The sequence below is a fragment of the Coprinopsis cinerea genome (assembly GCF_000182895.1).
Source record: "Coprinopsis cinerea okayama7#130 chromosome 1 map unlocalized cont3.1, whole genome shotgun sequence".
NCBI classification, from domain to species: domain Eukaryota; kingdom Fungi; phylum Basidiomycota; class Agaricomycetes; order Agaricales; family Psathyrellaceae; genus Coprinopsis; species Coprinopsis cinerea.
The window spans coordinates 3,590,211-3,611,504 of record NW_003307544.1 but is presented as its reverse complement, the minus strand read 5'-3'; the positions used below and the strand labels follow the sequence as shown (position 1 = coordinate 3,611,504).

The window sequence follows — 21,294 nt, the reverse complement described above, 5'->3', positions numbered from 1 at the left end:
GATGTGAGATGTGTGCACGGACAACATTGGGAACTAGGGATAATGTCTTTCTCCATGTACAGGAACAGACGGATTTAGGCTGCTGTGAACTCGACGGGGTCCGTCTGGGTCCGTTCATTATCACGGCCTGCGGCGGCAGCTTCCATAGAGATGAAGCCTGTCATCTCGGCTACGGCGTCGCGCAGAGGTACAGGCTCACGACCAGCCCCCGTCCGTCCAGCCCGTGCCCCCTGACTAGTGACAATCCTCAACGCACACCTTTCCAACCCAAGACTCCAACTTGCATCCAAGTTCCACCGCCAGAGTCTCCCTCTTTCCTTCCGACACTTGCCCCCCACATACCCGTCATAACCACAGTCATCCCCTCCCACTTCTATTTCTATCTATCATACAAATATACTCCGAGTCCCACTCCGAACCTGCCTCGGAGGGAAAAGAAACATCCCATTTCGGATAACGAAATAATTAGAATAAGAAGCCTTTACGGGACTGCCTGACGAAATTGTTCCACCCACATTCACACTGCTCACCGCGGTCCCAGTGAACGATATCTTTACTACTGATAGCGAGGTTCACGTACGCAGTTGATGACGGGCCAGAGGAGTACATGTTCAGAGAGAGGCGGTTAGGGACCGAAGAATACCCGTTATTACGCGACTTTCTCGAGCTCTCGTCTCTCTTTCTGCAACAGGTGACGACACCGCTGGCCACCGACCACTGGAACCATCCCATCCCTTTCATCCCAAACTTTCACAAAACAACAAAACAAGGGAAACGGGCGCTATTAGGTCGGTCGGCGATCATCATCGAGAGGATGGCTCAAGGCTCGCTTAAAATATTCAAATAGCTCTCGTCATGGCGGAGAGAGCAGCCTTCGGCGTTTGCCAGCTCAAACCCAGGGTGCACACTGTATAGAACTTAGTTGGGCCCTGAGTTGGATTCAAGAGGAGCTCGAGAAGCTCAGACTCAGGGTTATATATACAAGACGGAAATAACATTTCTCTCTTAGATTGTCAAGGACGGACTCGGTCTCGTCCGAGCCTACCACCTCGATCGCAACCCTAGAGAATCATCCATCACCGTGAGTTATGTGGCAAGGTAAAAGCTCACAAAGAATGACCAATTATACCTGTCACCGCGTCCGTCAACTATTCTAAGTTCGCCGTGCCTCCCAATCTCCCTCTCGACGTCGACGAAAATTGAAATGATCCAAGGACCCTCGACATCAAAAAGTTACAGCACTGGAGTGAGCTCCTAAACAATTTCAGGTTGCAGCACGGCCACACCGTTCCGACGGGGATCTCGAGGGGCTATAGAGTGAACACAGCAAAAAGCCCTTTCACAGGTTCCCATTGGAATTCGGGTCGGGAAGCCCGGTTCGAAGGTGGTCAATATTGATTGGAATCAAGTTCGCCGTGATTGTTTAGCCCTATCCAGCAGCTTCTTCTGAGCATCCCAACAATGTGGCCCGTCGGAGCTATCGTCCGCTTTAGCGCCCAGGACGAGCGCGCGCCTATGAAATGTGAGGCGCAAGTTTAGCAGTGAAGATACTTATACACAATAGGATGGCTAGGGATGCAATCCAAGACCTCAAAAGGACGATTCATAGCAAAGACAGCCATATAATAATAGTAACAGTAATTTTTTGGTTACACAACCTTTTGGGGTACAAAGTACAGAGAACTAGGGCCAATCGACTCGAAAGGCCGTACTACGTTACAACAAGACTACGGTAAACATACAACATATACTTTTCAGAACCAGGGATTCTGTATACAAACGACTGTGAGATAGTAATGTACATACACTGCGATTGAGAACAAAACAGGTTTAACAACGAAAGCGAAGGCAAAGCGAACAAGGGTCGTCGGCGAATCTACGGTATAACGAATAGCGGACGGAGGATATGAAGGTCAAATGGTAAAAAGTGAGGGAATCAAAATGGGCGAAATGTGAGGAAATGGAAGGACGTAGTACAACAAGCAGACAAGTAATTAGGATATGGAACACGTAGCGTTGAAAAAATGGGTTCTAAAACTTCATGTGATGTAGACGAGAGAGTTGATGCTATGATGGTGAAGTTGGATGCGATGAATATTCCGATATGATTTTACGTTGAGAGGCCAGATGTCAGAGTGCAGAGGAAGGTTTTTTCAAGCGACCAGTTGATGGTGAACAGATTCCAAGAAGGTAGGTCCCGTGAAATAAAGCGATTTTCCAAGCTAGTAACCATAATATGCGCGCTGAGGAACAACATATTAGTATCGGAGAATGAGGTCAAGTCGGGACATAGAGCTCACCATTCGATCACTGTGAGGTTGGGCAGAATGGAAGCTCGAATCAGTGCCACGAAGGGGAGTAATAACGGGAGGACGTACAAGAGCCAAATGACTTTGGAGCCGGTCTTGCATCCTCGCAAAGTAACGATATGTCCGCGAATGCAGTCATAAAGAAGGCCTCGTTGGTCCTTGTCCACCTATGGGCCGGTGAGCGACAAAGCGGGTGGAGAGGGTGAATGAAGACTTACGTTGGGCAGGACGCTCGCAATGAGTTGGCTCCCAGTGACAGAGAGAGCGAGGTCCACGATCATGGCCCTTCGAGCACTGAAATGGGAACAATGTCAGTATGGTACGATTAACAGGTGCGAATCACTTACCCCTTTGCGGGCTCGCACATGCGCTTGACGACCCGGTCCAAAGTTTCTTTCCCACCTTCTTTGAGGGCCTTGGTAACAGATTTGGAACCTTGTTCGTTGGTGGCAAATTCGAGGAGGCCTTCGAGGAGATGGTCAAGGGTCATGCGCTTGTGCTTTTCCGAGCCATGTTCGAGGACTAGAGAAAGGTCAGAGAAAACATCACAGCGAATGCACAAAGACCTACTGTGTTGAATGCAGTACGAGCCCCACTGATTCTTAGCAACCTCCTTGAAGACAGCAGCGCCCTGATTAAGAAGCTCCTCGACGATACCGTCCTTGGCCTCTGCTTCCAAGTTCTCGAAGGCGTGCTAAATGAAACCAGGGTCAGAGTAGTCAGAGAATGAGGTAGAGCATAACTCACTTGAACGACTAAAGAGCCAGTCTCATGACAAGCGAGAGAAGCCCATTTGCCTTTAAGGGACTTGTTGACGCTGGGGAGCAACGATGAGTAAACAATGTCCTTAAAGGCTGGAAGAAGACATACTAGGCAAAGATGGGAGGAGCAGGAGGAGTCCAAGAAAGTTCCATGATCTGGCGATGGGTTAGGACATTGTCTCCGAGAACTCGAGGAAGAGGATCGCTTACCTTGCTCCATACATGGGAGGCATGCTTATTGATCAAAGTTTGAGCAGGGTCGCCGAGGAGGAGTTCCGAGACGATGAGCAATCGAATGTCCTCTTCGCAGTCCAAAGCCTTCTGAAGGACGTGGCAACCATAGCAGTTGGTAGCAAGCTCGACGATGCGTCCCCTGGTACAGTGAACTAAGTCGAGTCGCCGAAAGGTGAATCGAACAGCACATACCGCATACAAGAGACAATCTTCCTGCGCTCCTCCGCAGTGGCAGCAGCCTCCAAGCATCGCTGAACAGCCCAGTTACCAAAGCTAAGAAAACAAAGTTAGCATCAGAGGCTTGGAGGGACTTATGTCAAACAGACTTACCGATGAGCCATCATTTCGAAGCCTCGAGCACAGATAGCGTCGACAATCTTGGCACGCTCATCAACATCGGCAACCTTGAGCTTTTGCTGGAGGAAGATGGAGGCTTGTTGGTCCGAGTTCTTGATAATGCGATTGACAAAGTGCGGGTAGTTGGGGTTGGAAGAAGGATGGAGCAACGACAGGAAATTAATGGGCTAAACGTAAAGGCGACTTCAGTACAAGGATGAAGACAATAGGTCGTGGACTCCGCATACCTCATTCTGCTGGGGAGTGGTTTGGACATTGAGGTTGATGGAAGAGCGAAGGCTATCTTGAGTAGCAAGGTGATGGTCAGGCGAACCTTTTCCCGCGAGAGCCCTCCAATCGGGGATCAGACCGGCCCCGTTGGACTGGGGTCGCTGGGGCATTTGCATTTGACTCGCCAAGCGCCATTCAAGAGCAGCGGCCCTTCCAAGGTCCATATGACGAGGGGCAGGAGTGGAATAAAGGGAATGAGGTAAAGCAGCGGCAGATGAAGCGGTGTAGTTGTCGAAATAGGCCAGGGAAGCCGTCGAGTTGGAGTTGGCTGCGTTCTGGAAAATCTGATGATACCCAGCGAGGTTGTTCGCGTTGACCAACCCGTCATGGTTTTTCTCGGAAACGCCATTGTCGAACAGCAGAGAAGAGTGTGAGTGATAAGTCTGCAAAGGCGGGTTGGCCTCGTAGACGGTGGTGCCAGGAAACTTTGCGTCAAATGGACGAACAGGCGAAAGGTCAGTGGGGGTCAACAGAGCTGAAGAGACCGAGGCGGGCGAGAAGTCGGGCGAGTTGGGCGTCGTGTCCAAGCTAACCAACGGTTTTTGAGCAGCGCTAGCAAAAGGAGCGGGGGAGTTTAGGTTTAGAGTGCGCAGCAGTTGTTCGACGTGCTGTGTAGAGTCAGATAACCTGCATATATGCGCGCAAAAAAACGAACCGTATCCTCGGTGTACTGGGGACTAGCCCTTTTTCTGCCATCGCCAATGGCGCCGACGTCGCGGGGTGGGCGAGATGGTGCCAATGGCCCGGGAGGCTGCTGGACGCCAAATACGTCCTCCCTGCTGATCAGAGGCATGTCGGTCGCTGTGCGTCGGTATCCGTGATCAGTCCTGGTAACGTACTCGTTGTCGACACGGTCGACGACGCGCGAGAACGAATCGAGCGTCGATGGCCACGTCGCCTCGGACGGCTGGGGAACTGGAGCCCAGATTGAGCCAGCGAGACCCGCCGATGGCTGTCGTTGGCGTTGTTGAAGGGCGTTCTGGGCGAACTTTGTGGGGAGGAACTGGGGCGAAGGGTCAGCAGAATGGATCATGGAGGAAATGGAAAACGAATGAATGTGGTGGAAGAGGTTAAAGAGTCGTCGACCAGCGCTGAACAACTTTTATAATGCCCCGCCATCACAGTTCCCTTTTCAGACAATTCCTTTCCAAAACTAGCGATTAATTCGATTCTCACCATTTTCATCAGGATCTCGACGTTTTGGACCGCAGAAGCATCGCTTTTCGGCTCTAATACGTCAATCCTACCAAATTTATTTACCCAGCACGCGTGATTTCTACGATCTCCCGTATGTTCTGGTACAGTCGCGTTATGACTGGGCTCAAGCCCTACGCAGCAGAGAAAGGCGACGCGTAGTATGGGCCCTAACGTGAACGTATATTCCAAAGCTCTTCGCAGCTCCTCGTTATGAGAAGATGATGTGCAATACTTTGGGTCAAGTCGCTGTCAAGTGATGAAGTAAAAAAATTCAGTAAAGAAGGATCATTCCATCATCGCCAGTCGCATCGCAGCAAGAGCGACTTCGATGAGGCACACGATCCCTACGGTACCGGCTCCTCCTGTCGCGGCCCAGGCGGATTCCGTTCCCCAAAACCTGTTTTTCCTCTCTGTGCGCGCTTTTCACATCGAGGACGTTGGGGTTTTGTCGCGTCGCCACGGGTCACAATTCAGCAAATATTTTATTCATTTACACACGTATCTACTACAGTCGACACCTACGAGGATTAGAGACGCGACATCACCTAGATCATCCCCAGATCCCAGCGCAAACCACGCTTCTTCCCCTGCGCATCTCTGCAGGCAGGCGCGTCAAACCGCCATCAATAGGGGTAACTATCCCCATAAAGCCCTCGCATCGAAGCCGGAACCAGAGCTCCATCGCGCTTCGCAAGTTCGAAAACAGCCCTCAAGTTAATCACGACAATTCAAAGTGTCGATCGAAATGAAACGAAAAAGATAAAAAAAGCCCTGGAAACGGTGAAGAAGCAGGGAAAGATGAAGTCGCTCGACGCCATTGGTCCAGGGCGAACCCAGTCGCAGCGCAATGTGAATCTGGAGAGATCTTGTTCCGTTCAATTAGGATTTTTGAGGAGGAACCGATCCGAGACAGCGATATTCAGGAGGCAGACACGCGCCAGATAGAAAACGTACGCTGCCTTGGGAAGGAGACGTAATGTGATCTTCCGGTTTGCACTTCCGGTGAGCAGCAGCAACATCTGCCCTCTGGTGCAGTCTCCGAACTTCGAGGGCCTGCACCAATCGAAACCAGCCATTGTCTCCAGGACAAACCTCCGCCTCGGACCCCCGACGACCGTATGGTCACCTCGTTACAGTGGGCGGGTGCATGTGCATATGGTACGTAGAGTCCTATAACGTCACCAAGTTTGGGAACACGGCGCACTCTGGCCTCCACATGGATCCGAGAGCAATCAGAGAGGGCGTAAGTTTGGAATGTTGATAAACTCGCGGAGAAGTGAAGACATTGCGCAGTGTGCACGACACCGAGATCGGGACCGGCACCTCCGCGAGCCTTAGGTTGTAGACCAAAAATTCCGATGGTAACACAATCAGAACGATATTCAATGGAAAGGAGTCATGACCCCACCAATTGCCTGAAGAGTCTGTCGGGGTAAGAGAACAATGCGTTAACCACACTGCGCGGGTCCACAATCAGTAAAAGGCCTTGGTCGACGGAGAGTGGCCGATCGGCATCAGACATTGGCGGCTGTGTAGGAAATCGAGCATTTGATTCTGAAGGTCAAGCGGCGGCCTGGCAGAAAGAGGGTGATCAACAACGCTGAGGTACGCGACAGAATACAACTACCTGGAGTCTGGGGCGCATACAATAACCTTTCCCCAAGTTCACCGATCAGTGTAACGAGACCTCATTTAATCAAGCTCCTAGAAAGACACGGCCCAGTGAGATAACGGATACCATCGGGACATGGGCAAGACTTACGTTCAAGAGTGTGACAGTTCTGGAAACGGGCATCTATTCAAGCAAAGGAAGTCAGCGAATGATCAAGCCAGTTCACTCCATAGCCTGGCTCACCTCATTTGTATACAGATTCCTTTCACAGCTCCAACGCCCATGGTTCAGGGTGAAGATGAGAATCAAGGGTGCCTCTCCGATCGGCTAGCTATGTCATTTTGGATGACAACAACCTGGATGAGAAGCACAAGCAGCTGGACAAGTCGCCACTGTCTTGTGTAACTGTGTCCACTTCAGGGATGGTAGTGACAGTCGAGACCCAGGAACCCTGACAGTAAAGCTCCAAGTGAGAAAGAGAAGGGAGATAATGGAGAAAGGGATGGCGCGTGGGCAGACGTGTAGGTGATACTCACTGGAATGGGATTGGTCAATATAAACCGGCCTGTTGCGTGGATGGCGGAGGCAAAATAGAGCAGAGATGAATAGGAACTGTATCCGCTTCCTGGTCCCTGTCCGCCGCGAGAACATGAAAAGAGGAAGACAGGTCCAATGGGGAAAACTGAAAGGGGGAGACAAAGGAAGTGAGATCATCGACACGGGTGCGCAAGGTTCTGCGGTGCCACCAGAGAGTGAGCGATGGTTTCTGACGGTGGCGGTGGGCGGGAGCCAGACCTGAAAGCATTGGTTTCTACGATGTCGTCAGCCTTCGTCTTGGACGTTCGTCCCGATCGACCGAGGGGTTCACTATACAGCATTGGAAAGATAAAGTCAGAGTTGGGGTTGCATTTATGAGCGAATAGAAAATACATGAAAAGTCGACGGGCTTTATGACTTACAGTTTGGTTTCCTAATTGCAATTGAACGATGGCGCGTTACGGCACCAGCTCTGCATCCTTGAGCTCTCGGTAAGTAAAAGATAAAGGAACCAGAAGAATTCGTCCCACCATTCCATCATGGCCCTTCTTTCTGGATAGAAAATCCAAGAGCGCCATCGAGGTCTGCCGATGCGAATCGGAAAACTTGCTACATATTCGTCCGGCGGAGAAGAGACAAGGAATGTGGTTTCATAGACTCATATCGCCCATCGTGCTGAGCTCCGCATGTATTTTGAGGCTTTTCGGCCGTTTGGTTTTGCGCAGGCATGGAGAGTTGGCGCTGCAAAATGCGCGTTCAGTTTCCAGGACGCTTTCCCCAGGATGCTTGGAATGTACTTACCTCCCTAGACTCTGAATATAATAGGTATTATTATGAAACGTCGTCCTCCTTTATCACCTGGAAACATTTTTGACCTCTAGATTTCGTAGGTGTACACTGTAAACGGCCATCGTCGTTGTCGTGGTTGGAGGACAAGAAGGTGTTTGACACTGTTTTGGCAGAAGCTCATCAGGCCGACGCGTCGGGACCTGATTGAACGCGCTCCTCGACAATGACGACGGCCTGGCAATACTGGCGATCGCGAACACGAGCACTGACGTATAACCGCGACGAGGGTGCTCATTCTTCGAGTCCTGAAGCCAAGAAAGGGCGTCTGACCTTCAAGCGGTCACCGTCTACCCCGCACCATCACTGCAACCGGCTCGGTTCCCACTCATTGCCGAGAATCTGGGGTCGATCAACATGAACTTGAACTCTGGAACGGGGTTTAGCTCGAACTAGCATCTCGTCCTAGTCTCGTTACCGCCGTTACTCGATCCTTTCGACTTCAAACCTAAGCACCGAAAGAAAATGTCTTCCAACACTGTTCTGAGGGAGTACAAAGCCAAGGGCATGCCCTTCCGTCGACTGGGACCCAGTGGACTCCGGGTGCCTCTGTTCTCTTTGGGAGGGTGTAAGTTACTTCTACTTCACTCGCGCTCGGTAGGCTCGGGGTACTGACCTAGTGACGCGTTTACAGGGCTGACTATTGGAGGCACTGTCGTTGGAGATCCCGTCAAGGTGAGTGGGAGCTCTGAAGCGCCCCTAACTATATGTACCTCCCGGAGGTTCGTGGTTCGGAGAACTAACGAGCAACCTCACCAGGAAATCTTCAAAGTCGCATTCGAGAATGGTATCAACATGTTCGACACGGCTGAGGTATACGCGGGTGGAAAGTCCGAAGAAGAGATGTACGTCCCTCCACTCGTCCTGTTGAGCGCCCTTCTCATTCTATCACTCAAAATTAACAGGGGGCGCGTCATTAAAGAGCTAGGACTCCGTCGAACAGACCTTATCATCAGCACCAAGATCTTCTGGGGACCGCGCCAAGGACCTAACGACAGCGGTCTCTCTCGCAAACAGTCAGTATTAGCACTCCCTAGACGCCCATAGTACCCCTCGACTCGGCGCTCTAACCCACCCATCCTACCCTCAGCATCATCGAAGGAACCAAAGAATGTCTCGCACGTCTGCAAATGGACTACGTCGATATCATCTTTGCTCACAGACCCGATCCCACCGGTTCGTGAATCGTCCATCCTAGGTGCTCAGGACCAACTTAACGAACTACCTCACAGTCCCCATGGAAGAAATCGTCCGAGGCTTCAACTACGTCATCGAGAAAGGTTGGGCTTTCTACTGGGGTACTTCCGAGTGGAGCGCGAGGGACATCGAAGAGGCTCATCGTACGTCCCCAACTTCTCCTGTAATCCTCCAAATTCGAAAACTAACGTGGATAACGGTGTACACCAGATGTTGCGACCAAGTTGGGCTTGATTGGTCCTATCGCTGAGCAATGTCAGCATAACATGTTCCACCGTGAACGACCTGAGAAGGAATACGAGTGGGTATCCTGTCTGTCCTCCGGCATCCTTTCCTAAAACGCTGACACCTGCTCGTTTGGATAGTCCTATCTACAGGAACTACGGTACCGGAACGACCGTCTTCTCCGCCCTGGCCCAAGGGCTGCTCACCGGGAAGGTGTGTCTCTCAAGCTATCCTCCGCCTCTCCTTACTCCCTAGTCTGATCGCGAACGTCAGTACAACGAAGGCATCCCCGAAAACTCGCGTTTCGCCACACACGGATTCCTGAGCAAGACCGTCAAAGAATTGCAAACTCCCCAAGGGCAAGAAAAGATTCGCAAAGTCCGCGAGTTGACTAAACTCGCTAAAGAGGGTGCGTACACCTACATTGTCTTCCTGTCTTCTTGATTCCCGGTCTGACAGGGGCCTGGTGTTATTAGAACTGAACACGACACCAACTGCACTGGCTCTCGCCTGGGTCGCCCGCAACCCCAACACCGCCACTGTCATCCTTGGTGCCTCGAGCCCTCAGCAAGTGTTGGATAACCTCGAAGCACTCAAGGTTTACCCCAAGTTGACGCCCGAGATTATGGAGAAGATCGAGAAGATTTTGGGGAACAAGCCTCAACCCGAGGTAAGCCTTGGTTCTCATATTGGAAGAGATAACAGAAACTAATGCAGTGCGTCTTCCTGTAGAAGGTCATGGGTAGGCCTCCCCTCGACAAGTTCCACGCCAAGTTGTAAATGCGATAGTGGAAACGCCGGGCCAGCCGTCTTCAATTTGGTCGGCTGATTGAGAGTCGAGAGAGGTTACAAAGTCGAAATGCAAATGTCGTGAATACAAAGCTAATGTGAGATTACAACAAATAGACCATGAGTACAAGAAACAGCCGAAAGCGCACCATCTACCTCTATCTCTCCCCTCGAATACCAAACACCCCCCGCTCCCTACTTGGTATCCATAATATCATCCTTCGTACCCTCAATCTCCTCGAAAATTAACGATCCCTGGGTAAACTTCAGCCACTCCACGCTCCTCTTCTCATCCATAAAATACATATACGCCCTCCTCAAATCCACCACATCCACTTCCTCGGATTTCCGTTTACGTGCAACCACTTGGGCGCAGGAGATGAGGTTGAGGGAGTAGCGGAGGGTGGTTTGGGCAGTCATGGAGGTTAGGACGTTTATTGCGTCGGGGGTGAGGGTCACATCCTCCTCTTGGCACCTAGCGGGAGTTATGTATAGTGAGCACGGATGTACGGATAGGATAAAAGAACGGGAGAAACACACCGAATTTGGATGATCTGACGGATTTCGCTCTCGGAGTATGGTTTTGTGCTGACGATGAGGACACGATCGAGGAGATCGATGGGTAAGCCGTGTGGGCTGCGGAACTTGGTTCCACGGATACGTGCCATGCCTCTGTTAGAGGCCATAATCACCAGAGGAGCAAGCGCGCCTTCCAGTGCTCGGTTAAGGAACGAGAAGCATTCGATGTCGAGCATGTGGACTTCATCAATGAACAAAACCTACTCGAACGCGTCAAACACAGATAAATGTAAAAGTAACAAGCGAAACGTACACCAGGGACAATCTCAGCTTTACCCTCCTCCCTCCACTCAGCAACCTTGGTATCAATCTGGTTTCGCAGTTCAGGTTTGATTTCACCCGTGTCACCTGCGAAGAGCGCGAGGAAGCCTTGTGTCCGGCTGTTAATCACGTCGATTTCATGCAGGGACACGGTGTGCACGACTTCTCTCCGTTTTTGGATCTCGCCTTCAGGGCATTGGACGAATTTTGTCTGTTCCAATCATCAATTGAGTGATATAGGAAGGAGAGTGGGAATCAAACGCACGTCTGCACCCATAGCGTCGTAGTCTCTCGAACGAGCGAATGAGCGTCCGAGTTTTGTGATCTTGCCAGAGGTTTTGTCGATGACGATCACGTCTCCTGCGAGCACCTTTTCCTTCGTAAGCGCGTCGATCATCTTGGTCCCAAGGTCGTAGATGGTTTCCATGTCGGTGGTTTTGATTGTGAGTTTTCCGGTTTTGGTAGCCTGTAATATGCTCGGTGAGCAGTGCAGCTTGTGCATTATGGGAGGGACACACACCCCAGTTAGACTTCGGTCAATTTGAATCTCGACAACCTCTCCTTCGATAATTTCCGACTCTTCCTTGATACGGACGCCAATACTTCGTCGGAAAGCTTGCGTGAGGGCCTCAGTTTTAGACATTGAGAGCGAGAAGACTTCGCTCGCGGTGATCGAGGTGAAAGGTACGTCTGAACCAAGGGACTGGGCCATGCCTGACGAGAAAGTTATCAGAGTGAGAGTTACACATACACCATTCTAGAACGCACCCATAGCAATGGCGGTTTTTCCTGTGGACGGAGGCCCAGCAAACAGCATGGCTCGACCAGCAATTCGTCCTTCTTGAACCATCTTGAGAATCATTCCAGCTGCCTTACGAGCCTTGGCTTGTCCAACAAGGCCTTGAGAATTCTCTCTGGGTTCTAATCTGTCGTCCAGCCCAAGACCCCGGATATGCGAATGAGCGCCTGTGGAACGGGTCAGACTCTTGATTCTGGATATCTGCCGAGACTCGCACCAATTCGCTCCATTTTGGTGATATCCCTCAGCTCTGAGGTCCCTGTTGTAATTTGCATTGCCTGCCATATTTAATACAGCGAATGGTATGGATTGTAGACAACTTACCATGGTTGGTGATATGTAGACAGTTGAAGGGTGATCGACTCGCCGGACGCGTCTGTGTTTGGCTCGGAGCGTGTTGGACCAAACAAAATTTCGTTTCCCGCTCGCCGGCGGTTGTGTGCCTTTTTCTGCCAACGCAAACCCGGTCGGTCATCCTCCAAAGTCCCGCGCCATGCTGTCTGCAGTCCGCAGAGGCAGCAGCAGTCTGCTCAAGGCGGCGTCGCTGTCCTCGTTGTCCAGGTCAGCGCTGCCCATCGCATCCACCAGCCTCCGTCACAATGTCCTCGGGACGCCAGCACCAGCACCCGTGACGCTCGCCAGAACATACGCGACCGAGATTTGGAAGAACCAAAAGGTCGACACCGAGGTCGAAGCTGCCCTCTCTAGAACACAAAACATCTTCAAAACCTACAAACCCATCACCCCCGGCCGACGACACTTGAAGCGACCGCTGAACACACATTTGTACAAGGGACGGCCGGTTCGCTTCCTGACCATTGCCCGCAGAAGGAAAGGTGGACGCAACTCGGACGGACACATCACCGTTCGACACCGTGGAGGTGGACACAAGCAGCGTATACGAACTATCGACTTTATGCGCAAGACGCCTGGTGTTCACGACGTCGTCCGCATCGAATACGACCCCGGACGGTCAGCTCACATTGCGCTCCTCAAGAACCGCGACCCGAACGCTACCGGAACGCAGAAATGGAGCTATATTATTGCTACGGACGGCATGAGGGCTGGAGACCAAGTCCAGAGTTTCCGACAGGGCATTCCTGACGACTTCATTCCGGGATTCGAGGTTCCCAAGGAAGAGGGCGACTCTTCAGAATCCGCCTCGCAATCCCTTGCCCTCGGTATTTTGCGTTCAATGACGCTCAAGCCAGGCAATGTTCTGCCACTCCACCTCATTCCTCCCGGCACCGTCATCAACTGCATCTCCCTCAAGCCCAAGGGACCCGCCCTTCTCGTTCGGTCAGCCGGAACCTTTGGCCAAGTCGTCGCCCATGAAGAGAACGGACGTTACGTCCAAGTTCGTCTCCAGAGTGGAGAAGTTCGCAAGGTCCTCCGTGACTGCTGCGCCACCATTGGCAAGATCAGCAACCCGCTGTGGAAGAACCGTTCGCTCGGTAAGGCTGGTCGTGCTCGATGGCTCGGCCGTCGTCCCGCAGTGCGTGGTGTAGCCATGAACTCGTAAGTCGTTGCTTTTCCCTGGTTTATACTCACTCATATCGGTTCCTCTTCAGCTGTGACCATCCTCATGGTGGTGGACGAGGTAAATCCAAGTCCAACAAGCATCCTGTCTCTATTTGGGGCTGGGGTACAAAGGGTACGCGTACGAGGAAGCCAGGTCCCAAGGGTCCCAAGAACAGCAACAAGATGGTTGTTCGCGAGCGACCTCGTGGCAAGGAGAAGAGGGCTAGCTAGACGGGTTCACGATTATTTGTCTGATATTGAGTACTTTAATACTAATCTGCTATCACCACTGATTGCTATTGACGCGTACCAGCTGTTTATGCATCCTCGGCATCTTCTTCCTCCTCTTCTTCGTCAGATTCTTCGTTTCGTGGTTTTGGCTCCTTGTTCAGTTCTGCTTTGCCCACTTGGTCCCGCCAAGCGGTCAGGTCATCGCCAATCGCGTTCTTCGCCTTGACGACTGCAGCTTGGAGTGCGGCATAATACGCCTTTTGGTCTCCTTCCGGATTCGCTCCGACTTCAAAGCTCTGGGTTTTGCTTTTGGCGAGGCCCTCCCCTTGGATTTCGGATGGTGGGTTGAGTTCGTAGCTGATCGTGATCTTCGACGATGAGGACATGGTACAAGGAGGACGTTGTTTGACCGTGTTAGCATCCGGGAGTCCCGGGATGGATGCGGGGCACGTGCGCAATTTTTTTTAGAATTTGATGATCCTTTTTTGATCTATTTCGGGAACCGGGACAAGGGGTCCTATCGGTGGTTGCATCCAGACCTTGACTCGTGCCCATTTTTCTTCGCTCGCTTGTCCTCCGTCTGCCAGCGCGATGCCTGTGTTGCACCAATAACCCGCACCCTTTGCTTTCAAACTGATATTTGACACCCCTATAGACGCCATCGGCAATATACTCCTCTCCCAGCACACAAAACCACGCCAATCCTTCGAAACATTCATTTTTCAAGGGCCGCCCCGTTTCTCCAATTTTTCTCTGTCGCTCATTCCATCCGACGAAGTTCACCATGTCACCTGCACCTCGGGCGCCAACGAGTTCGCTGCCACCTCTCGGGCGCTTGCACTCCTACACGGGCAACCAGGTCCGCTCGGGTCTCGACAATCTTCGCTCCCTTTACTTTCCACGTTCCACTTCCAAAGTCACGACCTCGACCTCCAATCCTCCCACAGTCGCATCACGACATAGCAAGTTCGGAACCCCTTTGGGCTGCAACACACCGATCATTGATTCGGGTTACGCTTCCGCTGAAGAAATAGACGATGAAAACGGAGCCCCCAAAGCCAGGAACAGGAAGGGTGTGGTGAAGAGCGCGCCTCGGTGTTGCGATCTTCTCTGTGTGGTGGAGGATTTGGAAGCGGAATGCAAGACTGTGGAGGTGCTCAGAGCGGACCCGTTCGAGAACGGGTTTGCGATCCGGTGGCTTACGGGATTTATATCTCGGGCTGAAGAGTGGGCCGGAGAGGTCGAGGAAGGGGAGGAATGGAAGCTGAGGGGTGAGCTTGTCGAGGAAGCTCTGGACCTCCTCTCGGCGTTTACGACTGTCGAGGAAGGCGAAGAAGAGGAAGAGCACTTTACCCGCATTCTCAAATTCGAGAGGGCACCTTCGGAAGAGGGTGAAACGCTCACAGTGCAGCTCAACGACTCCATGAAGGATGACGATCATACCTCTGTTGGTCTTCAAACTTGGGGCAGTGCCATTATCTTCAGTGAGCGCATGTGCGCATCGCCCTCGACCTACCTCTCCAGCCCTTCTCGGGCTGATACCTCTAGCAAACCGATGCGGATTTTGGAGCTGGGAGCGGGGACGGGTATCCTCAGTATTGTTGCAGCAAAGTTGCTCGGAGGGTCCCAGCCGGCTCCAGAGATCATCGCCACTGATTATCACCCCGAGGTACTCGAGAACCTGGAGAAGAACATCGCCACCAACTTCAAGTGCGGGTTGGACGAGGTGCAGGCGGGGAAGGCGCCCGTCCAAGTGCGGGCGTTGGACTGGGAGAATCCGGACTATTCGCCTCCGTTTGACGAGAGGTTCGACCTCATCCTCGCTGCGGATGTCGTGTATCACCCCGAACACGCCAAGTGGATAAAGAATTGCGTGGAGGGGCTTCTGGCTCTGCCTAGGTCCGGGGAGCTAGACGGAGGAGTGTTTTGGATGTTCATCGCCGTCAGGCCCACCGGGAGACACGAAGGGCTAGACAAGACTGTTGACGACCTCTTCGGAGATCATCAAGAACCCAGTCTTCGCTCGGAGGATGGCGGATGGAGATTGGGGATCTTGGAGAGAGAGGCTGTTGCAAGGGTAGCAGGCAATGTTGGGCGGGTGGACGAGCATTCGTATAGACTTTTCAAGATCGGGTGGGTTAGGTGATGATGATTATGACTCTTTCATGGTTTATCTACGAGGGATTTCTAATCTGTCGCAAATTATTTGGTGGATATGTGAATTTTTTGCCTTGTTTTCCTGTTTACCCCGACCGGTCTTCTGTTCCTGAAGACGATTCATTTCTAACCACCCTTTCAGAGAGTCACATTCCGTCATGGAATACAGCGCTCTACAAGTGCTAGGCAATCGGATCAGTGTTTCGGCGCTAAACCCGGCGCTCCATTTGGTGTGTTCAGCGTTGTCGTCGTGAGTAGGCAACTAACTTTGGTTAGCGCAAGCGGTAAATTTTCGGGTCAGTGTGGTAATAGGTACAAGTATACGTCCATTTCATCAAGTTCTTCTCTATTGCTTCGTTCCGGAGTTGCATGTTCTTACAAAGTCCCCGTCGGAGGTGTGAATTTGCCCACATTCTATGAAACGCTTACCGCGGATTGCAACTGACTGAGCTCTCCGATAGTGTTCAGGCGTTTCGAGTCAAAAGCCAGCTCTGGGATGAAGGGCGGTATCTCATTGCTAAGCACTTTAAACTCTGTGACGGCATGAAACAGGCAACTTCGGCATGTCGTGGTGGGGGGGGGGGGGGGGGGGGTGAAGGTCACTCACCATGGTTTCCCAAGCCATTGAACGCCGGTTTTGCCATCGGCCTCAACGGGTCAATGACCTCACTTCGTCGGCTCGGATACCATAATGATAGGCAGGCGCTTAGATGTTGACAAGTATACCCCCGCGGTCAGTGCGTTGCTGGTTACGATCCATCCGTTGCGCCTTACACTCAAATCTAGCCAGTGCACAGGACATGGACATCATTCGTAAATTTAGACAGACGCGACTCCAGGACACAGGTTGCAGCCAGCTCGAGCTGAATTTGATAACGATCTCTCTGCGACACGTACGCGGGCGCTCTGACTCCGGCACGAAAACGGAGCTGCCTGAGGTCCCTTGTCCGCAAAACCAGTTCCTGCTCCACAGATCCTTGATACCTCCAGCATTCCCAAGGTTTTGCGGGTACTCCTGGCCATAATTGCTGTTAGCCATCGGTCGGCACGCGTGGTCAGGAACAATGGGATGAGCACAACCGTTTCGATGACCACCTAATTACGCGCCGCATCAAAACCAAGCGGACACACATCATTTCGCAACCCCGGATGTGCACAGGCTTACCAGACTCTTACATTCCCCGCTCAAGTCGCTGGTAGGCAGATAAACTGTGGCGATGGAGCAGCGCTTATTTGGTGGTGCGCAAGTAAATCAGGCATGAGAGGCTATGAATTCTATCAGTGAATTCGATGAAAGTTATGAGCTGACCGACCTTTTTGTTCTCCTAGGATGATAAAGATTTATTTCTGATCAGTCGGTCTGCGCAGCGTCAACGTAAGTAGGAGGTTTGTATCAGAGCGCTGGTCACAGCAGAAAGGGCTCACGATGCTGTAAGCGTTTAGGTACCTCTGACTTGCTGAAACGTTATGGGACGACCTATGGCTGTGGGTCAACGTTAACTGGCGGGGTGCCATGCGCCTGCCGCCTACCAACAATAGTCGGATCGGTCGAAAGTGGCCAGAGTACGTCCGGTCGTTCTGGTTTTGCTATGACTTGGGCACCTTGGGCGTACGTACTGCATGTCCTTTTGGTTCTCTACTCCCGATATACAAGGGATTGGAAAGGTTTAAAAGGGTGCAGGATATGAGCTGGAATCGACACCTCTCCATTCCCTCTCATTCCTTTCTCCTCTCTCCTTCGACTCCTCGTATTTAATTCCCTCAAGCGTCTTTATCTATTCGACACCATGTCGTTTGCTTGGAAAGCATTGGCGACTTTGGCAGTCGCCATCGCCTCTCGCTCTGCCTTTGCGCAGAGCATCATTGGCAACCAAGATACTATGACCATCTCTAATATTAATGCTGGCCCAGATGGCTTCACCAGACCGTAAGCCATTCCAGAGGCTTTGGAGTCATAGGCATATACTAATCGCCGTTCCATAGTGTCATCGCGGTCAATGGCGAATTCCCTTCTCCCCTCGTTAGGGCCAACAAGGGCGACGACTTTCGAATTAACGTCGTGAACAATTTGGACGATGACACTATGCTTCGTCAAACCAGTGTTGTGAGTTTTTTCACTAAACACAACACCGGAAATATCGGGATTTAAAGACGCTCGTTCTAGCACTGGCACGGTGTCTTCCAGCACCAGTCTGCTTGGGCTGATGGCCCGGATGGTGTTACTCAGTGTCCCATTCCCCAATCAGGCCAAGAGTTCGAATATGCATTCAATGCAGGACAAGAGGCAGGCACATTCTGGTACCATTCTCATTACGGTCTGTCCCTTTTACGTTCTCGTGGCGATTTCGCATCTGACTCCCGTAATAAGGTACTCAATACTGCGATGGCCTCCGTGGTCCTTTGGTCATCTACGATCCCGAAGATCCTCATCAGGATCTCTACGATGGTATGTTTCTGTAATATAACATAACCCTAAGCTAACACATCATCTCAGTCGACGACGAGAATACTATTATCACCTTGGCCGATTGGTACCATCTCCAAGCGCCTTCTATCCAAGGCCCTGCTGTCTCTCAGGCGACCCTCATTAATGGAAAGGGCCGACGACCTGGCAACACCGAAGGCGACATCGCCGTCGTGAACGTCGAGAAGGACTCGAGGTACCGATTCCGCATCGTTTCCCTCTCCTGTGACCCCGACTACACGTTCTCGATTGATAACCACACCATGACCATCATTGAAGCTGACGGGCAAAACACCAAGCCCCTCGAGGTCGAGAGTATCAGAGTCTTCGCTGGTAAGTGATACCCATTACTCCGTAGTTGGGAAAGGCCCGACAAACGGCAAATTACAGGACAAAGGTACTCTGTCGTCGTGAACGCTGACCAGGCTATCGGCAACTACTGGATCCGTGCTGAGCCCAACATCGGTGACACTGGACTGGTTGGAACCAGCGGAGGTGGTGTCAACTCCGCCATCCTGCGCTATGCCACCGCCGACGAGGTCGAGCCCGATACACCAAGGCTTACCAACCGACCCGCCTTGCAAGAGTCGAACCTCCGCGCATTGACTTCCGGTGTCCCAGGAGGCGATGGTCCTGCTGATATTACCTTCACCTTCAACCTCGGCCTCAACTTCGCAACTGGCACATTCTCCATGAACCCTGGCGAGAGCTGGGTCCACCCTGACACTCCTGTCATGGTCCAGATCATGAATGGCGTTCCTGCCGAGGATCTCGTTCCCGCTGAGTCCCTCCATACTATTACTCGCGGCCAAGTTGTGGAAGTTGTCATCCCACCCTTCGGTATCGCTGGACCTGTAAGTTTCCCAAGCCAATTTGCTCTTGATTTATCGACTGACTCTGTCCCTGTTGTAGCATCCTTTCCATCTCCACGGTGTATGTTTTCTTCCCATTTGATTCAGGTGAAACGAATCTGACTCTGGAATCCTGGGTCTTTAGCACGCCTTCAGCGTTATCAAGAGCGCCGGTGGTTCTCCCAACTTCGTCGACCCAGTCCGCCGTGACGTGGTCGCTGTTGGTACTGAAGCTGGACAGGGAGACACTATTATCCGATTCGTTGCTGATAACCCAGGACCGTGGTTCTTCCATTGGTGAGTTTTATATCACAAAACGCTAAAGACTGCTCCTCACTGGTTCTCCTCTCAGCCACATCGAGTTCCACCTTGTCACGTAAGTGCCAATTCCTGGGACATTGCAACCATTGCTAACCTGGATTATTACAGCGGTTTGGCTGCTGTCTTCATGGAAGCCCCCGACGAGATCGCCAGCAGCAACCCCCCTCCTCGTAAGTTGCGAATGACACCGTACCGAATGAATGCTGACCATTCCACCCAGCCTCGTGGGATGCCCTGTGCCCTGCTTTCTCTGCTCTTCCTCCCTCGGCCACGAGCATCCGCATTGTCCCCACCCCTACTCCCTAATCGACCAATCTCTCATCGCTCCTTGATTAATTCGAACTTGCTCCCTATGTATCCCTAAGTATTTATTTCAGAGACTCAGATCTCAACATCTGTCCCTACCCTTGTTTTAGCAGTGTTTCCAAAGGCTCGAATTCCTTAGGATAATCCAGTATACTGCAATCTGTACTTTATTTTGTACTAACTATGCCTATAATGCATTCTTTGTCTCAAGTTTATAGCTGGCCGGCATGAGGCCTGAGGATTGATTTCAATGTGGACTCTCGGTCTTTTGCTGAAAGACGCAACCAGGTGGACGGGCGCTTGTAGTCTGTCTAGGGTGTCGACAGCTCCCCGATTCAGCCTTTATCCGTCTCAGGTGTTATTGGCACTCTATTGACCATAAACTCAGTATTCAGCGTTACCTCCCACCAGGCCCGTCATCGTATGGCCTCCATCATTAACGTGAAGTTAAACTCTGTCGATCCACAAAGGGCTGATAGGATATGCCAAAATGGCGTCGGAAGTCTGACGGCAATTTCCCTTTGAGTATTTCCGGGCTGTGATGCTCGCATGAACTGCAATCCCTTGGCACAGTCATACTGTGGAGTGCTGTTGAGCCGACCGAGTGCTGCTGATGATTCATAGCTGTCGGACTGTCCTATGGTACAATGGAATCCTGATACTACTGTGAACGTCCTTCCGCGTTTGCTTTAATTTAAGCAGAGAACTTCTTGACGAGCTCCTGGAATGCAAGTCAGCGAATGGGTCGGGGAGCGGGAGTCAACTGATTGTACCTCGAGCTTCCCGGGTACAGCACCGACGAGCTCATCTACTTTGTTGCCATTCTGGAAGACGGTGAACGTGGGCATCTGTACAAAAATGAGACCCAATATGCATGGAACAACTTGGATAGGCTTACAGCTCGAACGCCAACTTCTTGCGAAATTTCTTGTTGGGCGTCGACGTCGACCTTGTAGAAGCCGACTTTGTCGGTGGTGTCCGAGAACTTCTCGAAGATGGGAGAGATGATTCGGCAGGGTCCACACCAAGTAGCCCAGAAGTCGATAATGACGGGCTTGTCGCCGTTAATCTAATGCGACATTAAGTCATCCCTAGACTCGCGAAAACGGCTCAAAGCAACGTACGATGGTCTTGAATTCCTCGAGGGAGTTGATAGGAGTGACGCCCATGATGTAGAGAGTTGGTGAAGGATCGATAAGAAGGTGGTTAAGGTGGTTTGTGCCGACAAACGCCCAAGGTTTTATACCATGATCGATTGCGGAATTGCTTGGTGAGCGATCACATGATGGTCGCTGACCAAGCGGGCGCCAAGGAGCATGGATCCACACCCGAGGACACTCATCTCAGCGAACAACGTCCAAAGGACGCCGAGGTCGTTATCAAAGCAACTCCAGTTGTCGAAGACGAATGTACATAATCGAAAACAGAGAAGGGGAACGAAAAAAGACCAGCAATGGCGAACGATGGCGT

General features: G+C 51.7%; 9 protein-coding genes across 9 annotated transcripts; 4 read left to right on the top strand and 5 right to left on the bottom strand.

The window, feature by feature from the left end:
* Nucleotides 1-74: 74 nt before the first annotated feature.
* On the bottom strand, nt 75-609 carry CC1G_13766 (hypothetical protein; the record flags this gene model as incomplete). The annotated part of the gene is made up of 2 exons (XM_002912188.1): nt 75-234; nt 581-609. The coding sequence occupies 2 exons, from the start codon at nt 607-609 to the stop codon at nt 75-77; spliced, it is 189 nt and encodes a 62-aa protein (XP_002912234.1).
* A 1,501-nt stretch (nt 610-2,110) lies between these two features.
* On the bottom strand, nt 2,111-4,964 carry CC1G_00697 (pumilio-family RNA binding repeat protein; the record flags this gene model as incomplete). Its single annotated transcript, XM_001829466.1, has 12 exons — nt 2,111-2,243; nt 2,301-2,476; nt 2,528-2,603; nt 2,657-2,831; nt 2,880-3,003; nt 3,057-3,126; nt 3,180-3,226; nt 3,281-3,443; nt 3,497-3,577; nt 3,635-3,828; nt 3,889-4,539; nt 4,587-4,964. 12 exons carry the CDS (start codon nt 4,962-4,964, stop codon nt 2,111-2,113), a joined length of 2,268 nt encoding a protein of 755 aa, XP_001829518.1.
* A 3,554-nt stretch (nt 4,965-8,518) lies between these two features.
* On the top strand, nt 8,519-10,325 carry CC1G_00696 (voltage-gated potassium channel beta-2 subunit; the record flags this gene model as incomplete). Its single annotated transcript, XM_001829465.2, has 11 exons — nt 8,519-8,691; nt 8,758-8,798; nt 8,883-8,968; nt 9,029-9,139; nt 9,214-9,299; nt 9,356-9,463; nt 9,531-9,621; nt 9,686-9,758; nt 9,819-9,954; nt 10,022-10,215; nt 10,278-10,325. The coding sequence occupies exons 1-11, from the start codon at nt 8,589-8,591 to the stop codon at nt 10,323-10,325; spliced, it is 1,077 nt and encodes a 358-aa protein (XP_001829517.1). The 5' UTR covers nt 8,519-8,588.
* Nucleotides 10,326-10,401: 76 nt separating this feature from the next.
* On the bottom strand, nt 10,402-12,252 carry CC1G_00695 (RuvB-like helicase 2). Its single transcript, XM_001829464.2, has 7 exons — nt 12,191-12,252; nt 11,943-12,140; nt 11,695-11,888; nt 11,440-11,640; nt 11,167-11,385; nt 10,875-11,113; nt 10,402-10,809 (listed from the first exon to the last, which is right to left on the bottom strand). Exons 1-7 carry the CDS (start codon nt 12,246-12,248, stop codon nt 10,530-10,532), a joined length of 1,389 nt encoding a protein of 462 aa, XP_001829516.1. The 5' UTR covers nt 12,249-12,252; the 3' UTR covers nt 10,402-10,529.
* A 214-nt stretch (nt 12,253-12,466) lies between these two features.
* CC1G_00694 (mitochondrial 54S ribosomal protein RML2) lies at nt 12,467-13,725 on the top strand (the record flags this gene model as incomplete). Its single annotated transcript, XM_001829463.1, has 2 exons — nt 12,467-13,491; nt 13,545-13,725. The coding sequence occupies 2 exons, from the start codon at nt 12,467-12,469 to the stop codon at nt 13,723-13,725; spliced, it is 1,206 nt and encodes a 401-aa protein (XP_001829515.1).
* An 86-nt stretch (nt 13,726-13,811) lies between these two features.
* CC1G_00693 (hypothetical protein) lies at nt 13,812-14,111 on the bottom strand (the record flags this gene model as incomplete). Its single annotated transcript, XM_001829462.1, has 1 exon — nt 13,812-14,111. The coding sequence occupies one exon, from the start codon at nt 14,109-14,111 to the stop codon at nt 13,812-13,814; it is 300 nt and encodes a 99-aa protein (XP_001829514.1).
* A 398-nt stretch (nt 14,112-14,509) lies between these two features.
* Nucleotides 14,510-15,871, top strand: CC1G_00692 (hypothetical protein; the record flags this gene model as incomplete). Its single annotated transcript, XM_001829461.1, has 1 exon — nt 14,510-15,871. The coding sequence occupies one exon, from the start codon at nt 14,510-14,512 to the stop codon at nt 15,869-15,871; it is 1,362 nt and encodes a 453-aa protein (XP_001829513.1).
* Nucleotides 15,872-17,669: 1,798 nt separating this feature from the next.
* CC1G_00690 (laccase 5) lies at nt 17,670-19,824 on the top strand (the record flags this gene model as incomplete). Its single annotated transcript, XM_001829459.1, has 10 exons — nt 17,670-17,809; nt 17,866-17,986; nt 18,047-18,197; nt 18,251-18,328; nt 18,377-18,679; nt 18,737-19,200; nt 19,343-19,494; nt 19,550-19,573; nt 19,627-19,688; nt 19,739-19,824. 10 exons carry the CDS (start codon nt 17,670-17,672, stop codon nt 19,822-19,824), a joined length of 1,581 nt encoding a protein of 526 aa, XP_001829511.1.
* Nucleotides 19,825-20,417: 593 nt separating this feature from the next.
* Nucleotides 20,418-21,013, bottom strand: CC1G_00689 (thioredoxin). The gene is made up of 4 exons (XM_001829458.2): nt 20,949-21,013; nt 20,723-20,893; nt 20,598-20,672; nt 20,418-20,545 (listed from the first exon to the last, which is right to left on the bottom strand). Exons 1-4 carry the CDS (start codon nt 20,991-20,993, stop codon nt 20,519-20,521), a joined length of 318 nt encoding a protein of 105 aa, XP_001829510.1. The 5' UTR covers nt 20,994-21,013; the 3' UTR covers nt 20,418-20,518.
* Between the last annotated feature and the right edge of the window lie 281 nt (nt 21,014-21,294).

Coding starts and splice junctions, on each gene's coding strand:
- CC1G_00695 (XM_001829464.2), bottom strand. CDS start 12,248: ATGCAAATTACAACAGGGACCTCAGAGCTGAGGGATATCACCAAAATG. Junction 11,641..11,694: donor TTGACCGAAGTCTAACTGGG/GTGTGTGTCCCT, acceptor AGCATATTACAG/GCTACCAAAACCGGAAAACT. Junction 10,810..10,874: donor CGTCAGATCATCCAAATTCG/GTGTGTTTCTCC, acceptor AACTCCCGCTAG/GTGCCAAGAGGAGGATGTGA.
- CC1G_00689 (XM_001829458.2), bottom strand. CDS start 20,993: ATGGGCGTCACTCCTATCAACTCCCTCGAGGAATTCAAGACCATC. Junction 20,894..20,948: donor TCGAGGAATTCAAGACCATC/GTACGTTGCTTT, acceptor ATGTCGCATTAG/ATTAACGGCGACAAGCCCGT. Junction 20,673..20,722: donor AAGAAGTTGGCGTTCGAGCT/GTAAGCCTATCC, acceptor ATTTTTGTACAG/ATGCCCACGTTCACCGTCTT.